This window comes from Pseudorasbora parva, chromosome 21, assembly GCF_024679245.1.
Source record: "Pseudorasbora parva isolate DD20220531a chromosome 21, ASM2467924v1, whole genome shotgun sequence".
Classification (NCBI taxonomy): Eukaryota; Metazoa; Chordata; class Actinopteri; order Cypriniformes; family Gobionidae; genus Pseudorasbora; species Pseudorasbora parva.
Window position 1 is genome coordinate 14690659 of NC_090192.1, and position 26915 is coordinate 14717573.

Here is a 26915-nt window from a genome sequence, read left to right on the forward strand (position 1 = left end):
AAATAAAGTTCTTCCTTCGGTTTAAACTGAGCAAAATGTTTTAGTTTGAGTGAGGCACTTACAGTGGATGTGAATGCGGGCCAATTTGGTTGTGTTGTAATGCTGAGAGAGCAGTTTCACACAAATCCTTTCAACTCAAACATTGTCTTTTGGCTACATTGTTGTATTTTAATGTTTTTGAATTTGCCCCATGGGATGGAAAATGCATTCACAGTTTTAAGGGCTTTACTGTTGCTTATTTTTGCTCTTTTTCCTTTTTTATTAAAGAAAATTAATGTGGCTGTACAATTTTGTGGCAATCAACATTATGCCACAAATTCTGTAAATTGAGCTTATCTTGCACTGAGCCCAGAATATTTCTTTAGCTGTTGGAAATATATGCTGTATGTGTGCGTTTTCATGATGCCGTTTTCAATAAAGTGATAAACCAAAGCATTTTTTAAAACAATGGGAATGTATTATTTATACTGTACTAAACTAGAAACATTTTTTTTTACTACAGCTGTACTTACTTATGCTGCACTTCTGTTTATTGTCATTATACTGTGATATTCTTGTATCACATCATTGCGGTACACTGAGATCTGTATCAGATGGCAAGTGCCTTGCATTAAAGCATGTGACATGCTTTTCGTTTGGCTCTTGCTGTGAATGAGTCTTTATACTGCTGCACTGATCCTGTACAGAACATTTGGATTAGGAGAACTTCTCACTCTCTCGCTGTTCCACCTCTAAATCTGCTTAGTGCCTATGAATAATTAATCTCATTTCTTGGCGGTTTACTCTTGTATTAAAACTGGGCAAAAAAAAAAAAAAAAAAGCTGGCTTGTCACATGCATACTTACAAAAAATTGATTTAGGAACTTTTTACTTAGACTACAAGTCTATATAGTAAGTAACACTATATCTGTGTTATCTGGGTCATTTCTTGATGATGCACCTTTGTAAAATTCCTATTAATAATAGTCTTTTTTTTTAAAATATTGGAAATACTGCAATTGGCTCTTGATGTCAAAATCACTGGTACCAAATCGATACATTTAAACTCTTTACTAAAGACAGATTAAAGATCGTTTCTATATACAAACTTGATTTGGCTCCTGTACTTTGAATGATTTTAAGGGGTTGCCAACTCTCCGCAAGTAAATTTTAGGCCAAATTGGCAACCCTGCTTTTGATATGAAGTCTTAGCTTTCAAATTTTATAAGTTCCAATTCTCCTAAAATGCAATACATTTAAATGAAATAAAATCTGTATTTTAAAAAATAACAATATTATAATAGAATAATAATAAAGAATATTATAATAAAAAATCTAATTGAAATTGATTTATCAGTTTATGTTTTGCTTCAAATTATCTTCATCTGTAGTATTTTTGCCTAGCTGTTGTCGGCACCAACTTTTACCATCTCTGATTCACACCTTACACGTGTCAAGTCATTATTAGTGCAGGAAAGTCATGCCGATTTCAAAGTTCAACATGTTTTGATAATAATTGACCTACACTGTAAAAAAATTCAGGTCTACAATTGAACATTTTCTAGTCACTGATCACATCTAAATTTTTCAGTTGGCCAAATTGAATTTCTTTTAATTAAATTGCATCAATTCACAGAAATTCAATTTGGCCAACTGAAAATTTAGATGTGATCAGTCACTAGAAAATGTTCAATAGAAGAAATGATTTTTTTTTTTTTTTTTTTTTACAGTGTATGAATGCCAACGAATCTTGAACAAATGACCACAGAACCTTTATGTTTGTAATTATATTGTGACCAAGCCTCTATTGTGTGTATAGCTTGAGAAATTAAATGTATAACAAAGAATGGTAGTAAATGGGGACAATATTCCATTGCATTTCATTTTGACTGGTCATGATTGTATTACATTGAGTTGCAGTTGCATGATCTTGATCACGTTTAATTACTTTAATTTTAGAGACTGTAAGGTGTAAATGGTGTAAAAAGAAAATAATAATTGTGACTGTCTCACACATTTTTTGTGTGAAAAAAGTTAGAATTGTGTGGTATAAAGTCACAGTTATCTTTTAATCTTTAGTACAATTAGGCTTCCATACAACAGCCTTTTATTTGCTTGCATAACATGACGAATCAACCCTATAGCCTTTTTTTTAGTGAACCCTTGGTATTTCTAACTGACATGTGATCCTAATGATCTGAGTGGTCTGATAAGGAGCATATCTGCAAAGGTCCCATTGAGTGATTTATAATAGGGATGTGACGATGTGGACTAGTTGTCACGATACCAAAATTATGACTTCGATACGATACCAGACTAAAATACCTCTACCGATACTAAATCGATACCACAGTAAAAAACAAACAAAAAAACAGATAATATGAATAATATGACAACAGAACTTATTATTCATTGTTTTATTTTTTTAAACTAAAAATTCACTTGGCCAGCATGTTTCTGCCCTGGTTTTTGACCATTCCCTCCTTTTATTGCTATAACTACATGTCATTGTGAACATCCTTAAAGAGATCACATTATCAATCATGTTATCATTCACTAACCTTTCTGAACAGGTTGGGATGACCAAAATCTTATTTAATGATAGGAGTAATTTAATATATTTTTTAATGTAACCTTATAATTATAATATAGATTTTTAATTGAACTGTGTCTGTTTTTAAAAATAAGCACACACAAAATCAAATTACAAACAATATGACAAAAACCCAAATAATAATCCGCGAAGAACTGAATGCCGATTAGGGTTGGGCATCGAGAACCAGTTCTAACTTGGAACCGTTTAAAAAATAAAGATTCCATTGGAATCGTTTAGAATTTTTTTTCCGGTTAACCCTCTGAACACGACGGACGCTTGTTCTGCTGGACTTTTCCTTACGACAGTGTGTTAGTGTGTGTGTGATCGGTCTGAATTTCGCGCGGGATTGCACATAATTCTACGAATCCCTGCAGATTTCGTGCTCACATCTGAAGCACACATACATACCGTAATAAAGCCCTCTCTGACATACAAGTGCAAATATTTGCTTCTTTTTCCAGCTTATTATTGGTCAAATACACTCAAACAAATTCTCAGTGCACATTTTGAAGAGTATTAATGTAAACACAGTCGTGAACAATTCAGGAAGAAATGAAGAATGAGTAACCGGAACAGTGTTCAGGATCCATGTTCTTAAAGGGACAGCAGTTATTTGTTATTCAAAGTCAAACTACAAAAAGACAAACGATCACACTGCTCTTGACTGATCAACTTGTGTAACTTTAATGGATTTATATGAAACAATTTAATTTTTTGCCAAAAACATTATCCAATGTTATTTTAAATTTAATTAGCCACTTTGCGTTTTTTAATTCAGTTTCTTACCTGAATGTTAGACCTACCTGAAAAAATAAAGCAGTCTATTTCATTTATATCTTTTATTCTATTGTATTTATTTGTGCTATTTTTTGTAATATGTTTATTTGTTCTTATTTTATTACTGTTTAGTCGTCTTTTTTAATTCAATTCACCATTCAAAATCAAGCTTACTTGTGCTGTGTATAAGCTATTGCAATACAATTACCCCGTTGTAAAAGATACATTGAGTTAGCAAATATTGGTGAGATAATTTTAATAATAAGTGATCAATGTTTATATATGAGAAAAAGCTTAAAAGCTTTATCATATAAAGTGATTTCTTCAGAATAAATTTTTGATTGCCTAGACTTTCAAAGACTTATATAAAAGTTATCTAATTGACAGTATATGCAGCGTTCCCCCAACCCTGTCGCTGAGGTGTGTGTGTCGGTGAGATGCACGAGGTGTGTGTGTGAGAGCGAGAGCGTGAGAGAGACTTGTTTTTTTGCCCGTTTGCGTTTACTACTTACACAATAAGTAATGATATTGTTGATATACAGTGTAGAGTACAGAAATGCTGACCACAAATTAAGATTTTAATAAATAAATCTACCTCAGTTTTAATAAATTGTTCACCTGTTTGGGAAGTGTTTGTCATGTTTTGACAATAAAGGATAGTTTAAAACCACAGTTAACTGTCTGTTTACAACATATTTCACTCAGGAGCAAAAATATGCCTTTAAACTTTAAAGAATTAAAGATTTTACATATATCGTGATATTTATCGATATCGACTGATATGGAAAATTATATTGTGATAATTTTTTTGGGCCATATCGCCCAGCCCTAGGCGATCGCATGTTTGTTGTCTGAAAGGTGTGTGCGCGCGATTCAGGCCAGAGTCCGGTAGCGCGAGCACGTCACGCGCCACGCTTTTTCTCCTCATGCGTGCATATTTCTGTTGCTTTCTTTGTCATGCGTTGCGCATATATATTTAACTCTTCTACTTCCGTGAATGGTGGAAGAAGAGCTCTGCACACACGTCCTGACACCTCCTGACACACATCCACGCAAATTAAAGGGGGTACTTCAGTGCTGGGAAGATGAATCTGTATTTAAACTGGGTCATCAATGTAGTAGAAATGTGAAATTATTTTTGAATTTGGTGCTTCTAGACTGAGAAAAGACAGAAAATGTTTTTGTCTCATGGGGATGAAAGACTACAATTCCCAGAATGCTTCGCTGTCCTGTGAGGCCATTCCCAACGCCAGCTACTGGATTACTGTGACTGAGTTGGAGAAGACACTACAATTAAAAACTGAACGTGTGTGTTCAATATAATGAGTGAGTCACTGTGCGAGTATCACAGCACTGAGCACTAACTGTAGGAGTCAGATAAATGAGCTGAGCTCTTGTGATGAGAGCTGAGGTAATCGCGACTACACTTGCTGCATACATTCACAACGCGAGTTCAGTCTGGCGCGTTTCAGTTCATGCCTTTGCAAGCTTAACTTTCGTCAATTTGCATCATAGGAGGAATTTTTCCAGAAATAAAATGCATAAATCTCTTGAAGTTATAGTAAATGAAGTTATAGTTCATTTTCTGACAAGTATCATAATGGACTTCATTGAGATAGAGAGACGGCAGATCTTGCATCATGTTTGCTTCTTTATTTTACAAAAAGCACAACATTTAGATTTTATTTTGAGTATACACAAATAAAAGTGGACGCTAAACTGGTTATAATGATGTATAACGCTTGCTTGTATGACAAATCGACGGAGTATTTTGAGTAGGGCTGTGCAATATATTGAAATATCGCAAATGTACAATATGCATATCGCAACGGCATGCAATATCTGAATGATTTTAATAGGCTACTTCAACATTGTGAAAAGTGTCCGTTTTAGGTCGATGCATTGCAGAGAATAGACTGAGCACACGATTGTTACTTATGAGACTTGCTTGATGTTAAAAATAGTTATTACGCAATAATTCACAAAAAAAAACACTTGTCTGACACACACACACACACACACAGAAAAGTGAACGACACTGCTGGTAACTTTCAGAAGTTGTGGCAATGCTGTCTTTTCCTAGCCTAGAAATCTAGACGCACCCTAGCGGCAGCAAATTTAATTTGCCCGCAAGTGTGGTCTAGCAACTCTCAATTCCTATCTGAGCTGTATTCCTCAGAATCTGGACGGCCCAATCACATCGTGTAGGTAGGCTATAGAGTCGGCGGGCGGGGCCATAATGACGACGGCCGAATTGCATTTGCGTGCTTCTAGTAACACAGTCTTCTAGTAAACACAGAAACTGGCGAACGGCGGCGGTCTTTCGAATCAGCTCTGCCCGCGCCTCCGGAAGACTTGGAGTTAAGCTTTCCTCTGAGAAAAGAACAAAGAGCGGCACTGAAGTCATTCTTAAAAAGGGAAGATGTGTTCGGAGTTTAGCCGACCGGATACGGCAAATGTTTAATCAGTCAGCGTGCTCCCCTTCACCGTCGTTGCTCCGGTTGGTGTACCGCTATCCTATCGCGTGCAGAGGGAGTTTGAAAGACAACCGTTTATCCCGCCCCTCGGACTGAGCCCTGTCTATGGTGAGTTTCCAGACCAAACATCTTGATGTGGGTCTGGCTTGTCAGGCTAGTCTTTTCCCAGAAAGAATGTGAAAAACACATGGTGTAATTCTGAGTTTTGAAATACATTTTTTAATATAATTTAAATAGATTACACACTAATTGCAATATCGTATCGCATATCGAATATCGCATTATTTAACAAAAATTGCATATCGCATTATTCTTCAATATCGCACAGCCCTAATTTTGAGTTTATTTCACACTGATAAGAAAAAAAGCTAGGTGTGTCGCCAGTGCAACTGCCTCAGCATGCCAAGACATTTCGGACAATTTCATACTCCCAACTTTGTGGGAACAGTTTGGGGACGACCCCTCCATAGATGAGCAAGTCTGGTGTTGATGAACTTGACTGGCCTGCGCAGAGTCCTGACATCAACCTAACAGGACACCTTTGGGATGAATTAGTGTTTAGATTGCGAGCCAGGCCTTCTCATCCAACATTAGTGCTTGACCTCACAAATGTACTTTTAGAAGGATGGTAAAAAATTCTTCCCAGAAGAGTTTAGGCTGTTATAGTTGCAAAGGGTGGGTCAACCCCATATTAAACCCTACGGATTAAGATTGGGATGTCTTGAAAGTTCATGTACATGTAAAGGCAGGTGTCTCAACTTTTGGCAATATAGTGTATATCAGAAAAACAAAATATTGCAATGTTAGTTTTCCCCCCCAATATCGTGCAGCCCTAGTTGTGACTTATTCATATAGTTTTTAAAGTGAGTGATGCCCTGAAATGTTTTTTTTTTTTTTTGTTGCTCTATTTATGCTTGGCTGAATTTATTATGGACTTGGGGATAGTTTTTAAAGTGAATGATGTTCTTAATTGTTTTTATATTTTTATTTTATTTTTTAGAGTAACCAATTACAAAAAAAATTGTTTTAGGCAGTCTTTATTTTCTAATGTATACTTCACTCATGTCCCAGTGGCCACTTAAACCAGCAACATTTACATGCCCAAAAATGGATTCGCCTTGTGATATGCACCTCACCACTGATATTTTACCACAACAGTGGGACAGTTGTGTAACGGTCTCTGACATATTCCTTTGGCCCTACAGATAGAAATAAATTAAAATTTGCTTATTATAGCATTTTTTTTTTAAATGATTCTAAATATTTTAGTTCAAAGTACAAACAACCTTGTACAAACAATCTTAAACTAAGGCAGTTGTACACATTCACACAAATTAACCTCTCCTACATTTAACCTCTGCTCTAACTTGTTTCCTAGCTTTCTAATAAACCCGACTCTGTACACTATGAATATTTTTTTTTATATATACATTACCATATTGAATTCTATATCTTCTTGAAACTTCCTCAGCACTTGTAAAGCTACACAGTGATGTACACACCATAAAAATGGTGTTGGTTTTACTGTATCAATTCAAGCCTGAGCCCGAAGTGCATGCAAAGTGTATTGGCATTTGCAGCTCAGGGTTGTCCCCAACACAAACCAAACTCAGCTAGTCCAGTTTCAGTCCTCAGCTACAACTACAGTGTTTGTCAGGTAAAATCAGACATTTGCGTGCAACTAATGTTGACGGCTGGCGTTATGCAAAGTTCTTCTTACAGACCTATTTTGGTTTGTGCAGGAAGTAAGACTGAAATGACTGACAACTCGTCTCAGTTCAGAACCAGTTCTTTCTTTTGGGAGACAATATACCTGTACATCATGCATGTTGACAGCCATATTACACGACATAAAATGTATATCTGAAAAAGCATAATGGGGCACTTTATTTTGGCATTATGGGCTTTCCTAGATTTATGTGGCATAATAGGATATTCAAGATTTGAACTTGAACAGTTAAAATTTTTAATTTGCAAACGCAACTGTTTGAAAGCGGTATATCCACCTCCTTTTTATTGACAACACAACTGGCTATAATGGATGTCTGGTTGCTTTAATGATTGATTTTAGGCTAATCTCTAATTACTAACTATAAATTTGTGCTCCCTCATTTTGAATAATCTGGATTCAATAGACTCAGAATGAGTATGTATGTGCATGCATAAATGTAAATGTATGTGTGGGCATACCTGTTGTGAATGTGGTGGACTCTAGGGATGTATGTGAGTGTGAGTAAACTAAACGATATTGCTACTAGTGGACATTGAAAATACTAGTTATTTATGTTAGATATTTTTTGCATAATTACGTTTTGCTATATATTTTTACAAAAGCTACATTCAAATTACTGTCATGTTTATAAAATAATGTATATAATCTTCTATATCTGAAGCGAAAATAATAATTTCATTTTACCGCAGAGCTCAGACTTTGCATGCATTTGTTTTCTCTGTGTCACTCGTGGCAGGCTCAGAGAAATATCCACTCAGAAGATGAGCAAGGTGAGGGAGTGTTTCTACTTAGCCTGAACAAAACTTTTGTTTTCTTCTTTGTCATGTCAAACTGTCATATAACAATTAGGCTTGCTTTTCCGTTTTGAGGGGAAAATAGCCTACTAATATGAATTTTATTAGAATTTGGAGGGGAACATTTATAAATGAAACGTATTTTTACAACAACAGATCTCATATCAGTATAACTAATAGAATACTCTTAAATAATGTAGTTTCCAGTACACATCAAGCTTTTTTTCACATCAAGCTTTCTTCCGGCCATGTGTACTTTTCCTTAATTGTATTTTTAAGATTGAAATACCCTTTCGTTTTAGGAGTTCTGTTTATAATAGGCTGTTGAGTTTGTATTTATTGGTCCTGCACTGCTTATTTATTCAGTTGATTTTAATACACTATATTGCCAAAAGTTTTGAGACATCTGTCTTTACATACACATGAACTTTAATGACATCCCATTCTTAATTAAAATAGAGTTTAATATGGAGTTGGGCTTTGGCCAACCCTTTGCAGCTATAGACGGTCCAAACTTAACTCCCGGTAGACATCTGCAAAGAATCAACAACATCAGAAGGCTGAATAGTCTTTCTTATGCGTTATCATATTTTGTTTTAATTGTGCAGCATTATAGTAATTTATATGTTTTTATTGTTTCATCGTGTTTATTATAAATAATCTCCCAATTTTGTCAGCAATATAGAGTGTGGGGAAATGCCCACCCCTTAAAGGGTTAGTACACCCAAAAGTGCAGGTTTGGAATGACATGAGGGTGAGTAATTTTTAAAAAGGACCGTGTAATGCCGTAATGGACATTTTAAAGGCAGACTAACAGGTCTTTGAGGGTCAGACCATATTAGCTGATAGACAGGTGTTCAAATACTTATTTGCAGCTGTATCAAACAAATAAATAGTTTAAAAAATCATATATTGTGATTTCTGGATTTTTTTAGATTATGTCTCTCACAGTAAACATGCACCTATGATGACAATTTCAGACCCCTCCCTGATTTCCAAGAGGGAGAACTTGCGAAATATCTATAGCACAGTTCAAAGAGAAAATCTATCCATCTTTCATTCTGTGTTTTTGGTGTGCAAATTCACTTAAAATGCAACTTTAAAAACTTTTTCACTCTTTCTTTGCAGAACTTGTCCTCTTGGTCCACATTGGAAAAGTTATCAAGAATATGGTTCGTCTTTGGCTGTCATCTGCATCTCTACATTATCCCATTGGATCTCGAGTTTGTATACAGCCCTCATCAGGCACTTTGACATCAGAACTGCAGGTGTGAGGGAGTCGAATGTCTATGATAGGAGACAGCAGAAGGTCCAAGCAGAAGCCACAGTCTTTGGGGTGTCAGAAGAGACTGTGAAGACACTGAGAGTCTTGACTTGGAAGATATGGCAGAGCATGCAGAGCTGCTAGCAGAAATGTCGACTGTTGGCCGTCTGTCAGCCACCGAGCGCCTGAAGCAGGCACAGAAGAGACGGGCGCAGCAGCTGAAAGGCTGGGCTCAGATGGAGAAGGACAGTGCCCTTAAGGGAGATGGGGTGAAGAAAAGCAGAAGGGTGACCTTCCACACTAACGTGACGTTACTGGAGGCTTCAGCCAGGAATGACCTAGAGGAGGGTAAGAGTAGAGTATCAATACTGCACATTTATTTACACACACTGCAGGGTTTTTTATGTAAAAATACTGTCTTTTGCTTGATCTTCTCTTTAATGTGATATTGAAAGCAGTTATTATTTACTTTTAAAGGATCCAAAAGATTGTTTCCTATTGTTTTATTTTCCACTCCCTCACTGTCTACTTTAAAACAAATTCAAAACAACAAACCATTAGAAAAATAAAATCACATTTATGAAATGACATTTAAAAATGTCAAAATAATTTCACACATTTTTCAAACAATTCCAATAATCTGTTTTCATGGTTTTCTAATGTGTACATGTACAATTTGGTTTATAAACCATATTTACACATTTGTAAATGGGTCCAAACAGCATTGGACTAGCTTGACTTTTGTTGTATGGACTAAAAACAAGACATTTTTTTAAAAGATATTATTTTGAGTTAAAAGAAATTCTGTAAATCACTTACATTATGACAGAAATTTCATTTTTGGATGAACTTTCCCTTTTATATCAACATTTGTTCAAAAGGTTTAGTTTGTAGGGTTGGTGATTTAAAGCAATGTGTCTGTTGGCAGTACGAGAGTTGCTGAATAATGGAGTCAGTCCAGACCTGTACAACGAGGACGGGCTCACTGCGTTACATCAGGTACACACTCATCGACACAAACAACACACATATACATAAGTGTGTGTATGTGACCATTTAAGGTATTGCTGTGACTATGCATATTGTACATTTAGAAGCACAAGCTTAAATTTAGTCAGGAGAGAGCTAATACAAGGCTACAAAGCTAATACAACAGAAATTGTGACAAATCCACAATGACAAATGCACAAAAAATAACACAACACTGCCCAAAAATCAACTTATATTTTGTTTAATTTATTGTTTAATTTATTGACATAGAACTTGTTTAGTATGACAATTTTCCATCCTTATATCTTTACCTCAGTGTATAAATATGTAGATCCACTTCCAATACTTATGCGCTAATTTTCTGGCGGGAAAATTAGGACATGGTTTCCTGGTAATCGATACATCCGTGCTGCGAGATGTTTCAAAAAGTGGTGGTGACCGTATCGACCCAGGCAAAAAGTGGTGGGGACATGTGCCCCAAATTACACCTTTGGTGTGAGTCATGATTCATGACTAAAGAGTTTACCTTCTGATAAACCAAATGTAATATTTTCGGTTAATTTGACAGGCTGTAGAACAAATAACAATAGCTGCAGCTGTTAACTGATTTCATTTTCTCTTCAATATTCAACACAAGAGGCGTTATCAATGGGCATCAACCCATTCTTCTCTATCCATCATTGTTTTAAACCTGCCAATAGGGTGCCCAGCCTGAGCTGCAGGGCAAAATCCAGTCTAACAATTTATGGTATCCACAATCAAATTGACTATTCAGTAATACTGCTGTTTGGATTCTAGGTGATGCTATGGGGTTATTTTCTGCGTAGCTTGATTCTGCACCTTTGAATTTTTTGCATTTATTTTAACTATAAAAAAGAACAAAAGTAAATTAAATAAAATAAAAAAAATTACAAACTTAAACAATTAGTTCAACCATTGAGTGTATGTGTGGAGGAATATGGAGGAACTGCACAAATGTCATGTCCTCTTCAAAGAAAGAGATAAACAAAGACAAGAGGTAAAGACACTAATGTTAAATTATAGTAACGCTAAAATTAAGAGTATAATTAACAAATAAGGAGTAGATTGCAAAAATAATGAGAGAATGAAAAAAACGGTAGATGGATTTATGATATTTAAAGAATTTTAATGTGAAAAGTTTGTGCTGGCCTAAGTCTATTCCTGATAAACAGCAAGCGATTAACACACTACAAGGCGTTCATTTTTATACATTTTGCCACTGAATCATATTTTCCACAGCCAGTAATTCAGATAATTGTTTTGTTTCTCTGCAGAGCTGCATAGATGATTTTTTGGATGTTGCTCGCTGTCTTCTGGACGCAGGTGCAAATGTGAATGCGTGTGACAGTGAGCTGTGGACCCCTCTACATGCTGCAGCCACTTGCGGACACACTGACCTCGTCCAGATGCTGATAGAAGCGTAAGTCTCTGTTTATAATTAATTTGTTATGCAGATATTATTTCTGTCATCAACTTTTATTCTTTAAAACTGATACAGACTGTCTTGTTCATGTGTTTAGGGGTGCAGATCTGTTGGCAGTGAATGCAGATGGAAACATGCCGTATGATCTGTGTGAGGACGAGGCTACGCTAGAGCTTATAGAGATGATCATGGCAGAACAGGGTGAGGGTTTCTTATAATATACCCAATATTGAGCTTAATCAAACCTCTTATTTGCTGTGTTGATGAACAGTAATTTTAAAATATACATTATTTCAAATGCTCTTGATAAACATTTTTATGAAACATAGTTATGTATGGTACATTTTTACTTGGACAGTAATGGAATTGATATGTTTGGGTTACATTGGCTTTTACAGTAGGCTGTTTCTCTGAAGCAGGGGTACTCATTTTTTATGCTGCTATTTTGTGAAATATGAGAGAAACAACGTTTTTTTTTTCTTGCATTTGGTTTTTTTGAATAAACTTTTTTTTGGCAATAGCACTGCTATTCGCTAGTACATTTTTTTTGGTTTACTATACACTATATTGCCAAAAGTTTTGGGACGCCTGCCTTTACATGCACATGAAATTTAATGACATTGCATTCTTAATCTGTAAGGTTTAATATGGAGTTAGCCCACCCCCTGTAAGCTCTCGTCTCCTCACTAATTCATGCCAAAGGTGTTTTATTGGGTTGAGGTCAGGTCTCTGTGCAGGCCAGTCAATTTCCTCCACATCAAACTCGCTCATCCATGTCTTTATGGACCTTGCTTTGTGCACTGGTGCACAGTTATGTCGGAACAGTAAGGGGCCATCCCACGAAGTTGGAAGCATGAAATTGTCCAAAATGTCTTGGTATGCTGAAGCATTGAGAGTTATTTTCACTGGAAGCGTGGCAGAGTTCTTTCCAGTGTCAGAGTGCTTTACACCACTCCATCCAACACTTTTCATTGCACTTGGTGATGTAAGCTTTCGATGTACCTGGTCGGCCATGGAAACCCATTCCATGAATCTATGCATTGTTCTTCAGCTAATCTGAAGGCCACACGAAGTTTGGAGGTCTGTAGCTATTGACTGCAGAAAGTTTGCGACTTCTGCGCACTGTGTGCCTCAGCAACTAACAGTTGTCCTTGGAATATTTAGTAGTGAGGGAATTTCATGAATGGACTTATTGCACAGGTTTCAACCTATCACAGTACCACGCTGAAATTCACTGACCTCCTGAGAGTGACCCATTTTTTCACAAATGTTTGTAGAAGCAGCCTGCATGTCTAGGTGCTTGATTTATTTATTTATTTTACACCTATGTGATTGGAAACCTGAATTCAATGATTTGGAGGGGTGTTGCAATTATTTTGCCAATATAGTGTATTTTACAGTATTTTGCAAAAGTCATAAGGCCACTCTTTTTTGCATGTACTAGGACTAGGAGAAAAAAAACCTCTCGTTCCCAGGGCTGCGAGAACAAAATGACGTCAGTTTGTTCTTGCAGCTCTGATTTGGGAGTTCTCGCAGCTTGTTTTCTCACAATTATTTTCTTGTGGATGTCCAATAACTATTGTGTGATTGGTCAGAAACCTAAAGTGGGTTTAATGCAGAGTGAGTTAATCCAGAGAAACAGAAATGTTCGTCACCTACTTTTTGTAGATTTACTTTTTGCAGTCAACACATTTAAACAGTGTTTTAACAGTTCACATAAGACTATTATCAATATGTTTGTAATAAGGGATTACTCAGGAGAGAATTGATGAATGTCGCGGAGCAAAGGAAAAGGGGATGCTGTCTGATCTTCGGGAGATGGTAGCGAGCGGAGCTGATCTGAATGTGAAGGACGAGCAGGGGGCCACTCTGGTAAGAGACCGCACTATATACATACAGGATGATCATTTATAATATTATAAAAACTAAAGGTCCAGTTCCCTGTGTAGCTGCATATAGCTGCTGCTAATGGATACATGTCAGTGGGGGAGCTTTTGCTGGAGCACAGGATGTCTCCTGACGACAGGGATGCTGACGGGTGGACGCCGCTCCATGCTGCCGCCTGCTGGGGACAGGTGAATACTGACACATCAGGGTTTATAGTCTGCAATCTGCATAAAATCTAAATGTACCCAATTTATTTTACACTTAATATTGTTACTGTTCTTATTGTAAAATTAAAATTTGAAAATACCTTTTAATCAAAATATATACACTCACCTAAGGATTATTAGGAACACCTTTTTAATTTCTCATCAATGCAATTATCTAATCAACTTAGATTATTTGCTTCAGTTGCTTCAATGCATTTAGGGGTCTGGTCTGGTCAAGACAATCTCCTGAACTCCAAACTGAAAAATGCATAATGCACCATGTCACAAAACACGAATCATTTCAAATTGGTTTCTTGAACATGACAATGAGTTCACTGTACTAAAATGGCCCCCACAGTCACCAGATCTCAACCCAATAGAGAATATTTGGGATGTGGTGGAACGGGAGCTTCGTGCCCTGGATGTGCATCCCACAAATCTCCATCAACTGCAAGAAGCTATCCTATCAATATGGGCCAACATTTCTAAGAATGCTTTCAGCACCTTGTTGAATCAATGTCACGTAGAATTAAGGCAGTTCTGAAGGCGAAAGGTGGTCAAACATAGTATTAGTATGATGTTGCTAATAATCATTTAGGTGAGTGTATATCAAGTTGGTTGCGACTTCCATGTCATGCCAACTTAAAAATATACCATCAGTAGGAGTGTGCAATATATATCGTCTGCGATAATATCGTAATTTTCGTTTTAACGATGTGCAATCTGACATTATCGAGTATACCCCTTACACACCCAGTGTGTGTGTGCCCGTACACTACATAATGTAGTCTTGAAGATTACACAAGTGTGGGTGCACGCTTTCACTGCATGTATTTTTAATAAATATTGCAGGAAGAATCCAGATATCAGCATGATAACAAATGTGATATTGATTTTATACAAGTTTACTAAACAAGAATTTAATAAGTGACTTACATTTTAGACACCATATTGCCCATTTTTACTCTATTTCACCAACGAGAATAGTTCAAAACAAAGTCATGGCACTGTAATCACGTCTCTGAGCAAGACACGCTGTATTTTCTTTACTGAATGAATCAGCTTTTTGAACAAATCATTTGAATCAGTGATTCAGTGAATAAGACAGATTAAAGGGCGCGCGGGGGGGGGGGGGGGGGATGGGGGGTGAAATGCTGTTTCATGCATACTGAGCTTTTTACACTGTTAAAGACTTGGATTCCCATCCTAAACATAGACAAAGTTTCAAAAACTAAGTTGGACGCTTGATGGAGTATTTCTGTGTCAAAAATACTCCTTCCGGTTTCTCACAAGTTTCGGAGAGTTTTTTTTCGAGTATGGGTCCGCTTGACGTCAACAGGGCGGAAGGTCCTTGTATGGGCCGTACGGGCTCTTCTCCCGGAAGGGTGCGCGCGAGCGACCAGAGCAAGAGAGCAAATGCACGGCCATAAACACTGCTCTCAAGGTGTGGATCCACTTGTCCGTGCAACACTTCTGTCGTGTCGCGCTCCACTTTTTTCCTATGGGTGACGTCAAGCGACTTTAACGCGCCCGCATAGCATTCCGGGAAGGCAGCGCTGCATTTGAACCGATTTGAACGCACAAATGACGGGAAGCGCCACAACATCACGCTTCAGTCGTGTCGCAAAAGTGGATCTCCACGGTCATTGCTGTAAGGACTTCACGAAATCAACAATGTTACCAAAGAAGTGTGTTTTTGACGGAGCGGTCCCAACAATAAAGGTTCACGGTCCTACTTTGGAAAGGTCCGCAGGTCCCCCAAGGATTTGGAATCGGTTCTTCTCCACAATCTTCCTCAGGGTCCGGTCACCTCTTCTCGTTGTGCAGCGTTTTTTGCCACACTTTTTCCTTCCCACAGACTTCCCACTGAGGTGCCTTGATACAGCACTCTGGGAACAGCCTATTCGTTCAGAAATTTCTTTGTGTCTTACCCTCTCGCTTGAGGGTGTCATTGATGGCCTTCTGGACAGCACACAGCAGTCAGGTCGGCAGTCTTACCCATGATTGCGGTTTTGAGTAATGAACCAGGGTGGGAGTTTTTAAAAGCCTCAGGAATCTTTTGCAGGTGTTTAGAGTTCATTAGTTGATTCAGATGATTAGGTTAATAGCTCGTTTAGAGAACCTTTTCATGATATGCTAATTTTTTGAGAATTTTGGGTTTTCATGAGCTGTATGCCAAAATCATCATTATTAAAACAATAAAAGATCTGAAATATTTCAGTTGGTGTGCAATGAATCTAAAATATATGAAAGTTTAAAGGGGGGGTGAAACACTCAGTTTCAGTGAATCTCATGTCAATCTTGAGTACCTATAGAGTAGTATTGCATCCTTCATATCTCCGAAAAGTCTTTAGTTTTATTATATTTATAAAAGAAATAAAGGCTGTACCGAGTCTTTCTGGAAAAAAACGAGCGCCTGGAGGCGTATCGTGTTGGCGGAGCTAAAGAATGATGAGCGCGCAAAGCGATGACGTCCTCAAGCGTGGAGAAACCCTTGCTATCTATCTCAGCTAATAGATATGATCCAGAATCAGATCCGGAGGCTGAAATAAATTGAACAGGAGAAACCGCAACATCAGGACGTCCGTTCTGTGGTATGTACTGTATTTAGTGGCCTGTCAACATTTGTGTGTCTTTACTCGCTGTATATTTGGACATGATTCGGTTTATGGACTATTGTATGCGCCTTAACCTTAGCAGTAGCAAGCAAAACGGTTTTGCACGTCAGACTAGTGTAACGTTATATATAGAACGACAATGGAGTCCGTTAGCGCATTTGAATGACGAAGCACGCGATCGTGTCGTTTACTGATGTTTACTCACGTGACGATAACCAACAGCATAGACATTTGAAGCAGTTTTACTCACCGGCTCCTTCCAAAGCAGGACCGAACCTTTATCGCTGGGACCACTCCGTCAAAAACACACTGTTATATGCGGTTGACGAATCACAACAGACTGGGACTGGCTGGCCAATCAGAACAGACTATGCTTTTCGTAAGGCAGGTAAAAAAAACCTCTCCCTGCTCCAACACAGCCATCTGTAATTTATGAAGTGTTTCTGAAGATGTTAATTTGCTTTTGTTCTAATTACGATTAATCGCATCCAAAATAAAAAGTATGTAATATATGTGCGTGTACTGTGTATAATTATGTGTATACATAAATACACACTCCTTCATGTATACATTTAAGAAATATTTGCATGTAATACTGTATATATGTATACATAATATTATACACAGTACACACATACATATATTATATAAACACAAACTTTTTAGATTGGATTAATCCCCAGGAATAGGATTGAGTGCCCCTGTTTTAATTCCACTTGCAATTATATAGAAATAACAAATAACCAAGTAATGAGGGAAAAGCTTATGGCCTTTTTCCCCACCTTCTTGTTTTAAGTAATAAAAAGAAAATGTAGTAATTGCAAACATGCAATGGACCTTAAAATCATAAAGCATGACGTTGGAATGATTATATCAGCTTTAATGGCAAAATTTATATTGATTCTTCAGTGATTGTGTCTTTATGCTCTTATAGATGCAGATGGTGGAGTTGCTGGTGGCTCATGGTGGGAATTTAAGCGCAAAGTCTGAGCTGGACGAGACGCCTCTGGGTACGACACATCCAACATGTTTGACCGGGAGTGACTTGACAGGAGGCTTCATAATACTTGTGCTATATTGCAGATGTTTGCACTGATGAGGAGGTCCGGGCCAAAATGATGGAGTTGAAACACAAGCATGATGCCATCATGAAGGGTCAGGAAAAACACAAGAACACATTGCAGAGACGAGTGTCCAGCACGGGCAGCAGAGGGTGAGTACTAACAGTGCAACAAAAGCATTTTGTTTACGTCACAGCCCGGCAAAGCTGCACTTTAAGAATTGAGATTAGATTTAAGATTTAAGTGTTTCTATAAAATACAGCATATCAATTCTCCTTGGCACCAGGGCATGCATAAAACAACATTCCAGAACTTTTCAGAATATAATTTTTAATTGTAAAAAAGATTTGTTAAAATATGTACAAAAACACCATGTGTATACAGAGCAACCGCACAAACTTTGATTAGATGTTTTTTTGTTATAAAAATAAGTGGAGTTCCTCTCTGGCTCTCTGTCTCTTTGGCTTGAAGCGTCTTATGCCAGTATGTAAATGACACCACTGACCCTTAAAAATATGCTTCTTTGGCCAGCATCCATTATAAAACACTCATAAAAAAACTTTTTTTTGTTATCACTAATCAAATATTGCACTAATTTACTAGCCTAGAAATCTAGACGCACCCTAGCGGCAGCAAATTTAATTTGCCCGCAAGTGTCGTCTAGGAACTCTCAATACCATTCTGAGCTGTGTTCCTCAAAATCTGGACGGCCCAATCACATCATGTATAGAATTGGCGGGCGGGGCCATAATGACGACGGCCGAGTTGCGTTTGCGTGCTTCTAGTAAACACAGAAACTGGCGAACGGCGGCGGTCTTTCGAATCTGCTCTGACCGCGACTCTGGAAAACTTGGAGTTAAGCTTTTCTCTGAGAAAAGAACAAAGAGCGGCACTGAAGTCATTCTTAAAAAGGGAAGATGTGTTCGTAGTTTAGCCGACCGGATACGGCGAATGTTTAATCAGTTAGCGAGCTCTGCTTCACCTTCGTTGCTCTGGTTGGTGTAGCGCTGTCCTATCGCGTGCAGAGGGAGTTTGAAAGACAACCGTTTATCCCGCCCCTCGTATTGAGCCCTGTCTATGGTGAGTTTCCAGACCAAACATCTTGATGTGGGTCTGGTTTGTCAGGCTACTAATTTACGACTTACCATCCATTAAAACTTTACTAGCGAGACACTAATTTGCTCCATCCAGCTGAGAGTTTGCTATCATAATGTCCAGTGCCAGTTGTTTCAACCTGCGGTTTAGTCTTTATTTGACACAATGTGAGAGGATATAGCGAATTTGTGAGAATATCAGAGAGTTTGCTTAGCTTAGTTTTAAGCTAAATACACACAGGAATGAATAATTCTCTGAAAACTGGGCTTGAGTCACTATTCTCTCTGCCATCTCAACTGTAATTGTCTGGGTTATCACTGCATTAGCGCTGTTGTAGACTAATGGAATGCATTTGGAATAAAGTTTAGCAGCTTAAAATGAATCGCAAACAGAGGAACTAAGACACCGGTTTCTCGTCCAAAAAGCATATTTTTTCTGCTACAATGTAGTAAAGAAACTTCAGAGGTTGAATCTAACACCACCTTGTTAATAGAGACTCAAAGTATAAAATGACTGTATTTTAATTCATTTAAATGAAATTCAGGATATTTATTCTTGTGCCACTTTTGGAATGTCCAAATAGTGAAGAAGAAAAAACTCAGTAAGCTGTTGGATAGATGCAATAGTCAAGACCACTAAACCAAGACCAAGGCAAGACAAAGAACAGACCAAGACTTTGTAGGGTTGAGACCAAGGCAAGACCAGACCAGCACTCCTTAAATTCATCTAAAAGATCCATATCTGCTGTTTGAGAAATGTCTTATATTTAATAAATAAATACAATTCGAATAGTAAGACACTATAGCGCTGTTCCCAGTCAAATCACTAATAATAAAATGTATGGCACAGAAGTTGCATTTGAATTGGTACAATTAAACCTGCATGAATAATGTTGAGATTAATTTAACATTAAAACATTAACATTATTTAACAGGCACAGATTCATTTATTCAACCGATTTTTTTAAAGCAGCTGATTCATTTAATAACTAAACATTGCAGAATTAGCAAAGACAGTTTAAAATTTGTAGATTATAATTTATAACTATAACTTTTATATTGATTTGTATAAATCAGTATCATTCGCAATCACGCTTAGTTTCATCTCAGAATTCAGTGGGCATTTATATTAATTTGAAGCATTTTTTAAACAATGCGGCATTATTTTGAACCCGGCAGCACAGTAACAAAAGAAATCACGGTAACACTTTATTGTGGGGAACACACATTCACTATTAACTACAACTTTTGCCTCAATAAACTCCTAATTTACTGCTTATTAATAGTTAGTAAGATAGCTTTTGTAGCATTTAAGTTTAGGTATTGGATAGGATTAAGGGATGTAGAATAAGGTCATGAAGAATAAGGCATTAACACATGCTTTATAAGTACTAATAAACAGCCAATATCCTAGTAATATGCATGCTAATAAGCAACTACCAGTAGTTAATAGTTATTAACTGAACCCTCAAATAAAGTGTTACCGAAATCACATTAAAATAAGTTATTGATTGCGTTTTAAGCGGTAAATCACATTAATAATGTTAAATCAGGCAATGCACCAGCAATTTAGTGATTATCCTTGCAGTCCTCTAAGTCCGAGACCAAGACAAGACCAAGAAAAAATGCAGTTGAGACCAAGACAGACTAAGACCTTAAAAAAATGGTCTTAAGTACTAAAACATTTGCAGACACAATTTTTTTTTCACATAATAAAATAAAAACCTTAGTTGTATTTTGTCAAACAGATACCTAAACCTTTCATAGGTTTAGTGTTTAGTGTTCTTCTTTCATATATTAAATATTTAAAAAGTATAAAATGTTCTTTATTGTTTTTTGATGGTTTAATCAAATTTAAAAATAAATATTCCTTATCCCATCACTTTTGGCTGCTACTGTTCATCACACTAATGTAACACCAAACAGTAATATAATTTTTTTATGCTATATCTAGCAGTAAGAGGACTGACCTTTTTTATTTTTCTACACTTTATATTTTTCATGTTTAGAGTGTGTAATGTCTGTGCAGTAGCGCTGACTGTGGTTTTTAGTTTTGTTGCAGCGCTCAGTTGCTGTATCATTTGAATGCTTTTGTTGCCATTTTTCATGATTAGATAAGTGTAATTATGCTAATTGTGATTTAAAATGATATACTTTATAAACAGTTAATTATAATCTCCGAATCAGAATGTGTGAGCTCTTTTTTATGTGGATTGTGTTTACAGTAAAGTAGTGAGGCGCAGCAGTGTGAACGAGCGCAGCAGTCTGTACCGCAGAGAGCATCAGAAGGAAGCCATGGTGTGGAAAGAGAGAGGAAGACAGACAGATGCCCTGGATGATGATGAAGACAGACAGACTGATGCAGAACTGAACCTGCATGCTGTACTGGTGAGTAATGGTCTTATTCTGTGTTTAAAACCTTCTGAAATACGACAGATTGGAAACACACTAAGCTTCCAGTGATGAAGATTGGTTTATAAAAAATAAAAATAAAAGACATTTTCCTTTTTTTAAATCTTGTATTTAAGCTGTGCTGTGTGCGCTGTCAGTGGCACCAAACAGAATAAAAATATGTGACTTTATTTTATATAGTTTCTTTACATACAAAAAAGAAGAACATTAAAACCAAAGTAAACGTCCATACTAAGATATTAAAGGGTTAGATATGATATGATGATATGATGATATACACTTTATTGTCAGACAATTCTGACATTTTTCTTGCAAAACAGTATCTATAGCACTATTCGCACGTGATTAATATTATCTAGGGACCTCTGTGATTTAGAAATGACTCCCCCACATCTGAGTTTTGGGTGGCGCATTCGCACGGGATTAGCAAGCCTGTGATTTTACTTGAATTTACTGACTTCTCCCGGATATGATGTCAAGATTTCGTTATAGATATAGCTGTATGAAATCATAAACAGGCATCGATATCGTTTTGATTATTTTATAGTAATAAATAAACATAATTTCGTTCAGTTAGCGAACAGACCGGCAGCAGGAATCAGATTTCATTCATAACGAGTGAGAAGCTGACAATATACAGCGGAAGATTCAGTTTCAAAACTTAATGTAAAAGCACCTATTTAAACAAGCTTGTCATTGTACTGTACTGTTCTGTTCTGTTTTTCATTAAGAACAGTATTTATGTTAATATTAAACACCATTCAATCAGTTTACTCCCAAATTTATACTCATTCTAAAGTGAAAGTATAATCAGTGCGGGCGCGGCTGCACGGGAATTCATAACTCTGACTTTATTCTTCGTGCAAAAATTATATACGATCCGCCTAATCCTGGCCAAATCACAGAGATGTCGATTCGCACAGGACTACTATTATCACAGGACCTCGGTGTGCAGCGAAATATGGTTGGTAATTTGCAGGGGAATTTTTACTTTACAAAATAATCAATATGATCTTTCCAGGATAACATATAATCAATCATAACTCCTAAATACTTATATCCTTTAACCTGACAGATTTCTTCATTATGGATAAAAATGGGCATTAATTGAGTGTCAGATGTTAGACAAAATATAATCTCCTCCATTTTACTCGTATTAATGACAAGAGCATTATTCTCGCACCACCCTATCAGTTTAGTCACACCCTGTTGATGCAAATCAGGACTGTTACAGTTATTCAACACAGGTCATCAGAATACTTTAACAAATACTGATTAAACATGTCCGTCCGACAGTCGTCTGTATACAAGGTACAAAGTACGGCTGAACTTACACAGTCTTGTGGTACTCCGAGTCTCCGACATTAGTTGTGATAGCAGATGACATGGTTTTATATACTTTAACTCTTTGAACTCTGTTAGGGAGAAAAGAGATATACCAGTGAATTAGGTATGGATTTACACTCAACTTTACAAGTTTTGACACCAGTATGTCAACCTGTATAGTGCTGAAGGCAGATGAAAAATCTAGAAATACAGTTGTTTTCGGTTTATCTAAATGTTTAGAGATGATATGCACTAAAGCAGCAACTGCATCTTCAGTACTACAGCCTTTCTTATAGGCAAATTGCCCAGGATCTACCAGGATCTAATTTATCTTTAACCATCAGAACTAAATGCTGGAGTAATAGTTTTTCTAGACATTTCCCAGTCACTGAGGTAAGGGCTATTGGTCTATAATCTTTATATTCTCTTGGACAAGAAATTTTAGGTAATGGTTTTATGTATGCAGTTTTCCATATCACAGACACAGTAAGTGTGTCTACTGAGGTTTGAAATACTGGTTGCCACACCAGAGCCAACTCATGTGCAAAATTCTTTAGCAGACCTGCACTACATCCATCTATTCCAACTGCTTTTTTTGTATTAATAGACAAAAACATTTTTGTAACTTCTTCAACCTCAATAACAATTCTGTCCAATAATGCTGGAATTGTATATCTTATTTTCCAACAATTGTCGTATTTATCTTCAAATCTGGTAAAAAAGCTGTTCAATTCATTCCCAAAACAAAGTTCACAACGATTACAATTGATTTGTTTGAGGAGACCAATACATTCATTGTTTTCATAATATCCCAAACCTTTCTTTAATATCCGTGGTCACATATGGCTTATTATTTGGATACACTTAATTTATTTAGTGGCTTTGACCAGCTCCACACAGAAGTTAATATAGTCGTTTAACACTGTTGTTCTTTCATTGAGTGAGCCATCCTCAAAAATGTCCCAATTTGTCCAGTCGAAACAAGATTTCAGTTGTTGTATACTTTCATTTGACCACAGTCTAATCATTTTCTTTTCTGGTTTGCTTTTTTTAAGTTTGGTCCTGTACACAGGAATCATATGTACCACATTGTGGTCAGAGTTTAGAATTAGTGGCATACTCTTTGACACATAAGCATCCTTAACATTCACAAAGCACTTATCAATAATATTATTGTTTCTTGTTTGAGTCTTTACATACTTTTAAAATCCCGGCAAAAAAGTCTCCAATTTGCACTGGTTTAAATCACCCAGCACAATCACGGGTGCATCTGAATAGTGTAGCTGTAGTTCATGAGTATAATCCGCTATCAGGCTGGCTGCCTGAGATGGTTTACTGATGGGCGGAACATATACTGCGAATAGCAAAATACAACCAAATTCTCTTGGTAGATAAAAAGGTCTTGCCGAGAATATCAACGTTAGGATCACATATTTTATATTTTACTGAATACGTTCGGCACCATTTATCATTGATATACACACAGATGCCACCTCCTTTGCTTTTACCCGAGACTTTGTCTCTATCAGCGCGAACTAATGTCAATCCAGGAACCTCAAAAAGTGAGTCAGGCATTGTAGACTGCAGCCAACTTTCTGTGAAACAGAGCAAAGATGCTTCACGATATTCTTTACAGTACCTTGTGTGCGATCTTATCATATCCACTTTGTTACTCAGAGAATGCAGATTACTGAAGACAATAGATGGCAGCAGTGGCCGATTAAATCTCCTTCGCAGACGACTCCGAATTCCACCTCTTCTTCCTCTTTTCTTTCGTTTTATTCTCATCAGCTCGCGTGGAATATTCTCTAGCAAATCTTTGAATTGGCCTGTTAACCTCCCTTGAGTAGTCTTTAAGTTTAACTCCAGCAACGTCTCCCAGCTGTACATGCGTGCAGACAGCACTTTGACGCCGCATATTGAGGTTCCACATGCAGTTGGAAATTGCATCCCCAAACATAGTCCACAGAGGCCAATCATCCCCAGAATACAAATCAAGAGTACATTTTCCCTTGCCTTCATCATTCCACGTTTACAGGTCCTCAACCAAACACCTGACAGGGAACATTTAAACAGAACAAACAAGGCATAAACATAGGATAATGAAGCGCATTGTGTCGCTGAGCAGAGCACCGGAAGTCGTGATGGCACGAAATGTCACGATTTAGTTCACCCAAATACTAAGTCATTTAATTACTTACCCTAATGTCATTCATCAAACGTAAGACCTCCATTCATCTTCGGAACACAAATAAAGATATTTTTGTTAAAATCCGATGGCTCAGAAAGGCTTTCAATGTCATGTCCTCTCTCAAGACCCATAAAAGGCACTTAAGACATCGTTACAAAGCTCCTCTCACTACAGTGACTAAAGACGTCATTACAAAGCTCATCTCACCACAGTGACTAAAGACGTCATTACAAAGCTCCTCTCACTACAGTGACTAAAGACGTCATTACAAAGCTCCTCTCACTACAGTGACTAAAGACGTCATTACAAAGCTCATCTCACTACAGTGGCTCTACAATCATTTTATGAAGGGACAAGAATAGTTTTTGTGCGCAAAAACAAAAAACTAAATAACCACTTATATAGTGATGGATTTCAAAACAAAGATTTGAATGGTTATGAATCAGCGTATTGATTCAGGATTCGGATTGCCAATGTCATGTGATTTCAGCATTTTTCCTTTACTTTTTATTAATTTCCATTGCTATGATGTGCTATAACTAAATACACAATTCACATAGTTATTTTTTGTTTCTATTTACCACCAATATAACGATATACACAGCATCAGAAGCATCTGGGCTGGATTTCCTGAAACCTTTTTAACATTATGTCATTCTGAAGTTATACCTTAAGGTGTACCTTAACGTTAATATGTGTTTCCCAAAACGATCTTAGTTAAGAATACCTTCTGTAAGTCTTACTTTCTTAAAGGGGGGGTGAAATGCTGTTTCATGCATACTGAGCTTTTTACACCTTTAAAGACTTGGATTCCCATCCTAAACATAGACAAAGTTTCAAAAACTAATGTTGGACGTTTGATGGAGTATTTCTGTGTTAAAAATACTCCTTCCGGTTTCTCACAAGTTTCGGCGAGTTTTTTTCGAGTATGGGTCTAATTGACGTTAAATAGAGCGGAAGGTCCTTGCATGGGCCGTACGGGCTCTTCTCCCGGTAGGGTGCGCGCGCGCGTGACTAGAGGGAGAGAGAGGAAATGCACACTGTAAACAGTCTCTCAGGTGCAGATCCAGTCGTCCGTGAACACTTATGTCGCGCCGCGCTCCACTTTATTCCTATGGGTGACGTCGAGCGACTTCAACGCTTCAGCACAGCATTCCGTGAAGGCAGCGCTGCTTTGAACCGATTTGAACGCAGAAATGACGGGAAGCTTCAAGGCATCGCTTCAGTCGCGTCGCAAAGTGGATTTCCACGGTCACTGCTGTCACAGGACTTCACCAAATCATACCAAAGAAGTGTGTTTTTGACAGAGCGGTCCTGCTTTGGAAGATGCCGGTGAGTAAATCAACTTCAAATGTCTCTGCTATTGGCTACCGTCGCATGAGTAAACATCAGTAAACGATACGATCGCGTGCTTCGTCATTCAAATGCGCTAACGGTTACTCCATTGTTGTTCTGTATAACGTTACACTATTCTGACTCTGACATGCAAAACCGTTTTGCTTGCTACCTCTAAGGTCTAGTCACATACAATAGTCCATAAACCGAATCATGTCCTCATAAACTGCACACAAAGGCCCCTAAATACAGTACATACCACAGAGACGGACATCCTGATGTTGCCGTTTCTCCTGTTCAATTTATTTCAGCCTCAGATTTGATTGTGAATCATTATCTGTATTAGCTGAGATAGATGGGTTTCTCCACGCTTGAGGACGTCACCGCTTTGCGCGCTTGTCATTCTTTAGCTCCGCCCACATGATACGCCTCCAGGCGCTCGGTTTTTTCCGGAAAGACTCGGTACAGCCCATATTTCTTTTATAAATATGATAAAACTAAAGACTTTTCGGAGATATGAAGGATGCAATACTACTCTATAGGTACTCAAGATTGACATGAGATTGACTGAAACTGAGTGTTTCACCCCCCCTTTAAGGTTGGTCTGCTCTGTACCACTCTTAGTTATACCTTATCACTATTGACAGTTCATTCCACTAGTGGCCACCATTGTGCAAAAAGCTTCCTTACATGTCAGTCTAAGTTGTAATATACACCCAGTGTTCAATTAGG

General features: G+C 37.4%; 1 protein-coding gene across 1 annotated transcript in view; it reads left to right on the forward strand.

Annotated features, from left to right (window-relative positions):
- ppp1r16a (protein phosphatase 1, regulatory subunit 16A) overlaps window positions 1-26915 on the forward strand; it is a 42386-nt gene that overhangs the window by 10895 nt on the left and 4576 nt on the right. The window contains exons 2-10 of the mRNA XM_067430304.1: window positions 9484-9967; window positions 10548-10618; window positions 11905-12050; window positions 12151-12254; window positions 13801-13925; window positions 14003-14128; window positions 17699-17774; window positions 17848-17977; window positions 21145-21307. Coding sequence (XP_067286405.1) covers window positions 9739-9967; window positions 10548-10618; window positions 11905-12050; window positions 12151-12254; window positions 13801-13925; window positions 14003-14128; window positions 17699-17774; window positions 17848-17977; window positions 21145-21307 — 1170 coding nt within the window. The 5' untranslated portion in view covers window positions 9484-9738. The remainder of the gene's footprint in view (window positions 1-9483; window positions 9968-10547; window positions 10619-11904; window positions 12051-12150; window positions 12255-13800; window positions 13926-14002; window positions 14129-17698; window positions 17775-17847; window positions 17978-21144; window positions 21308-26915) is intronic.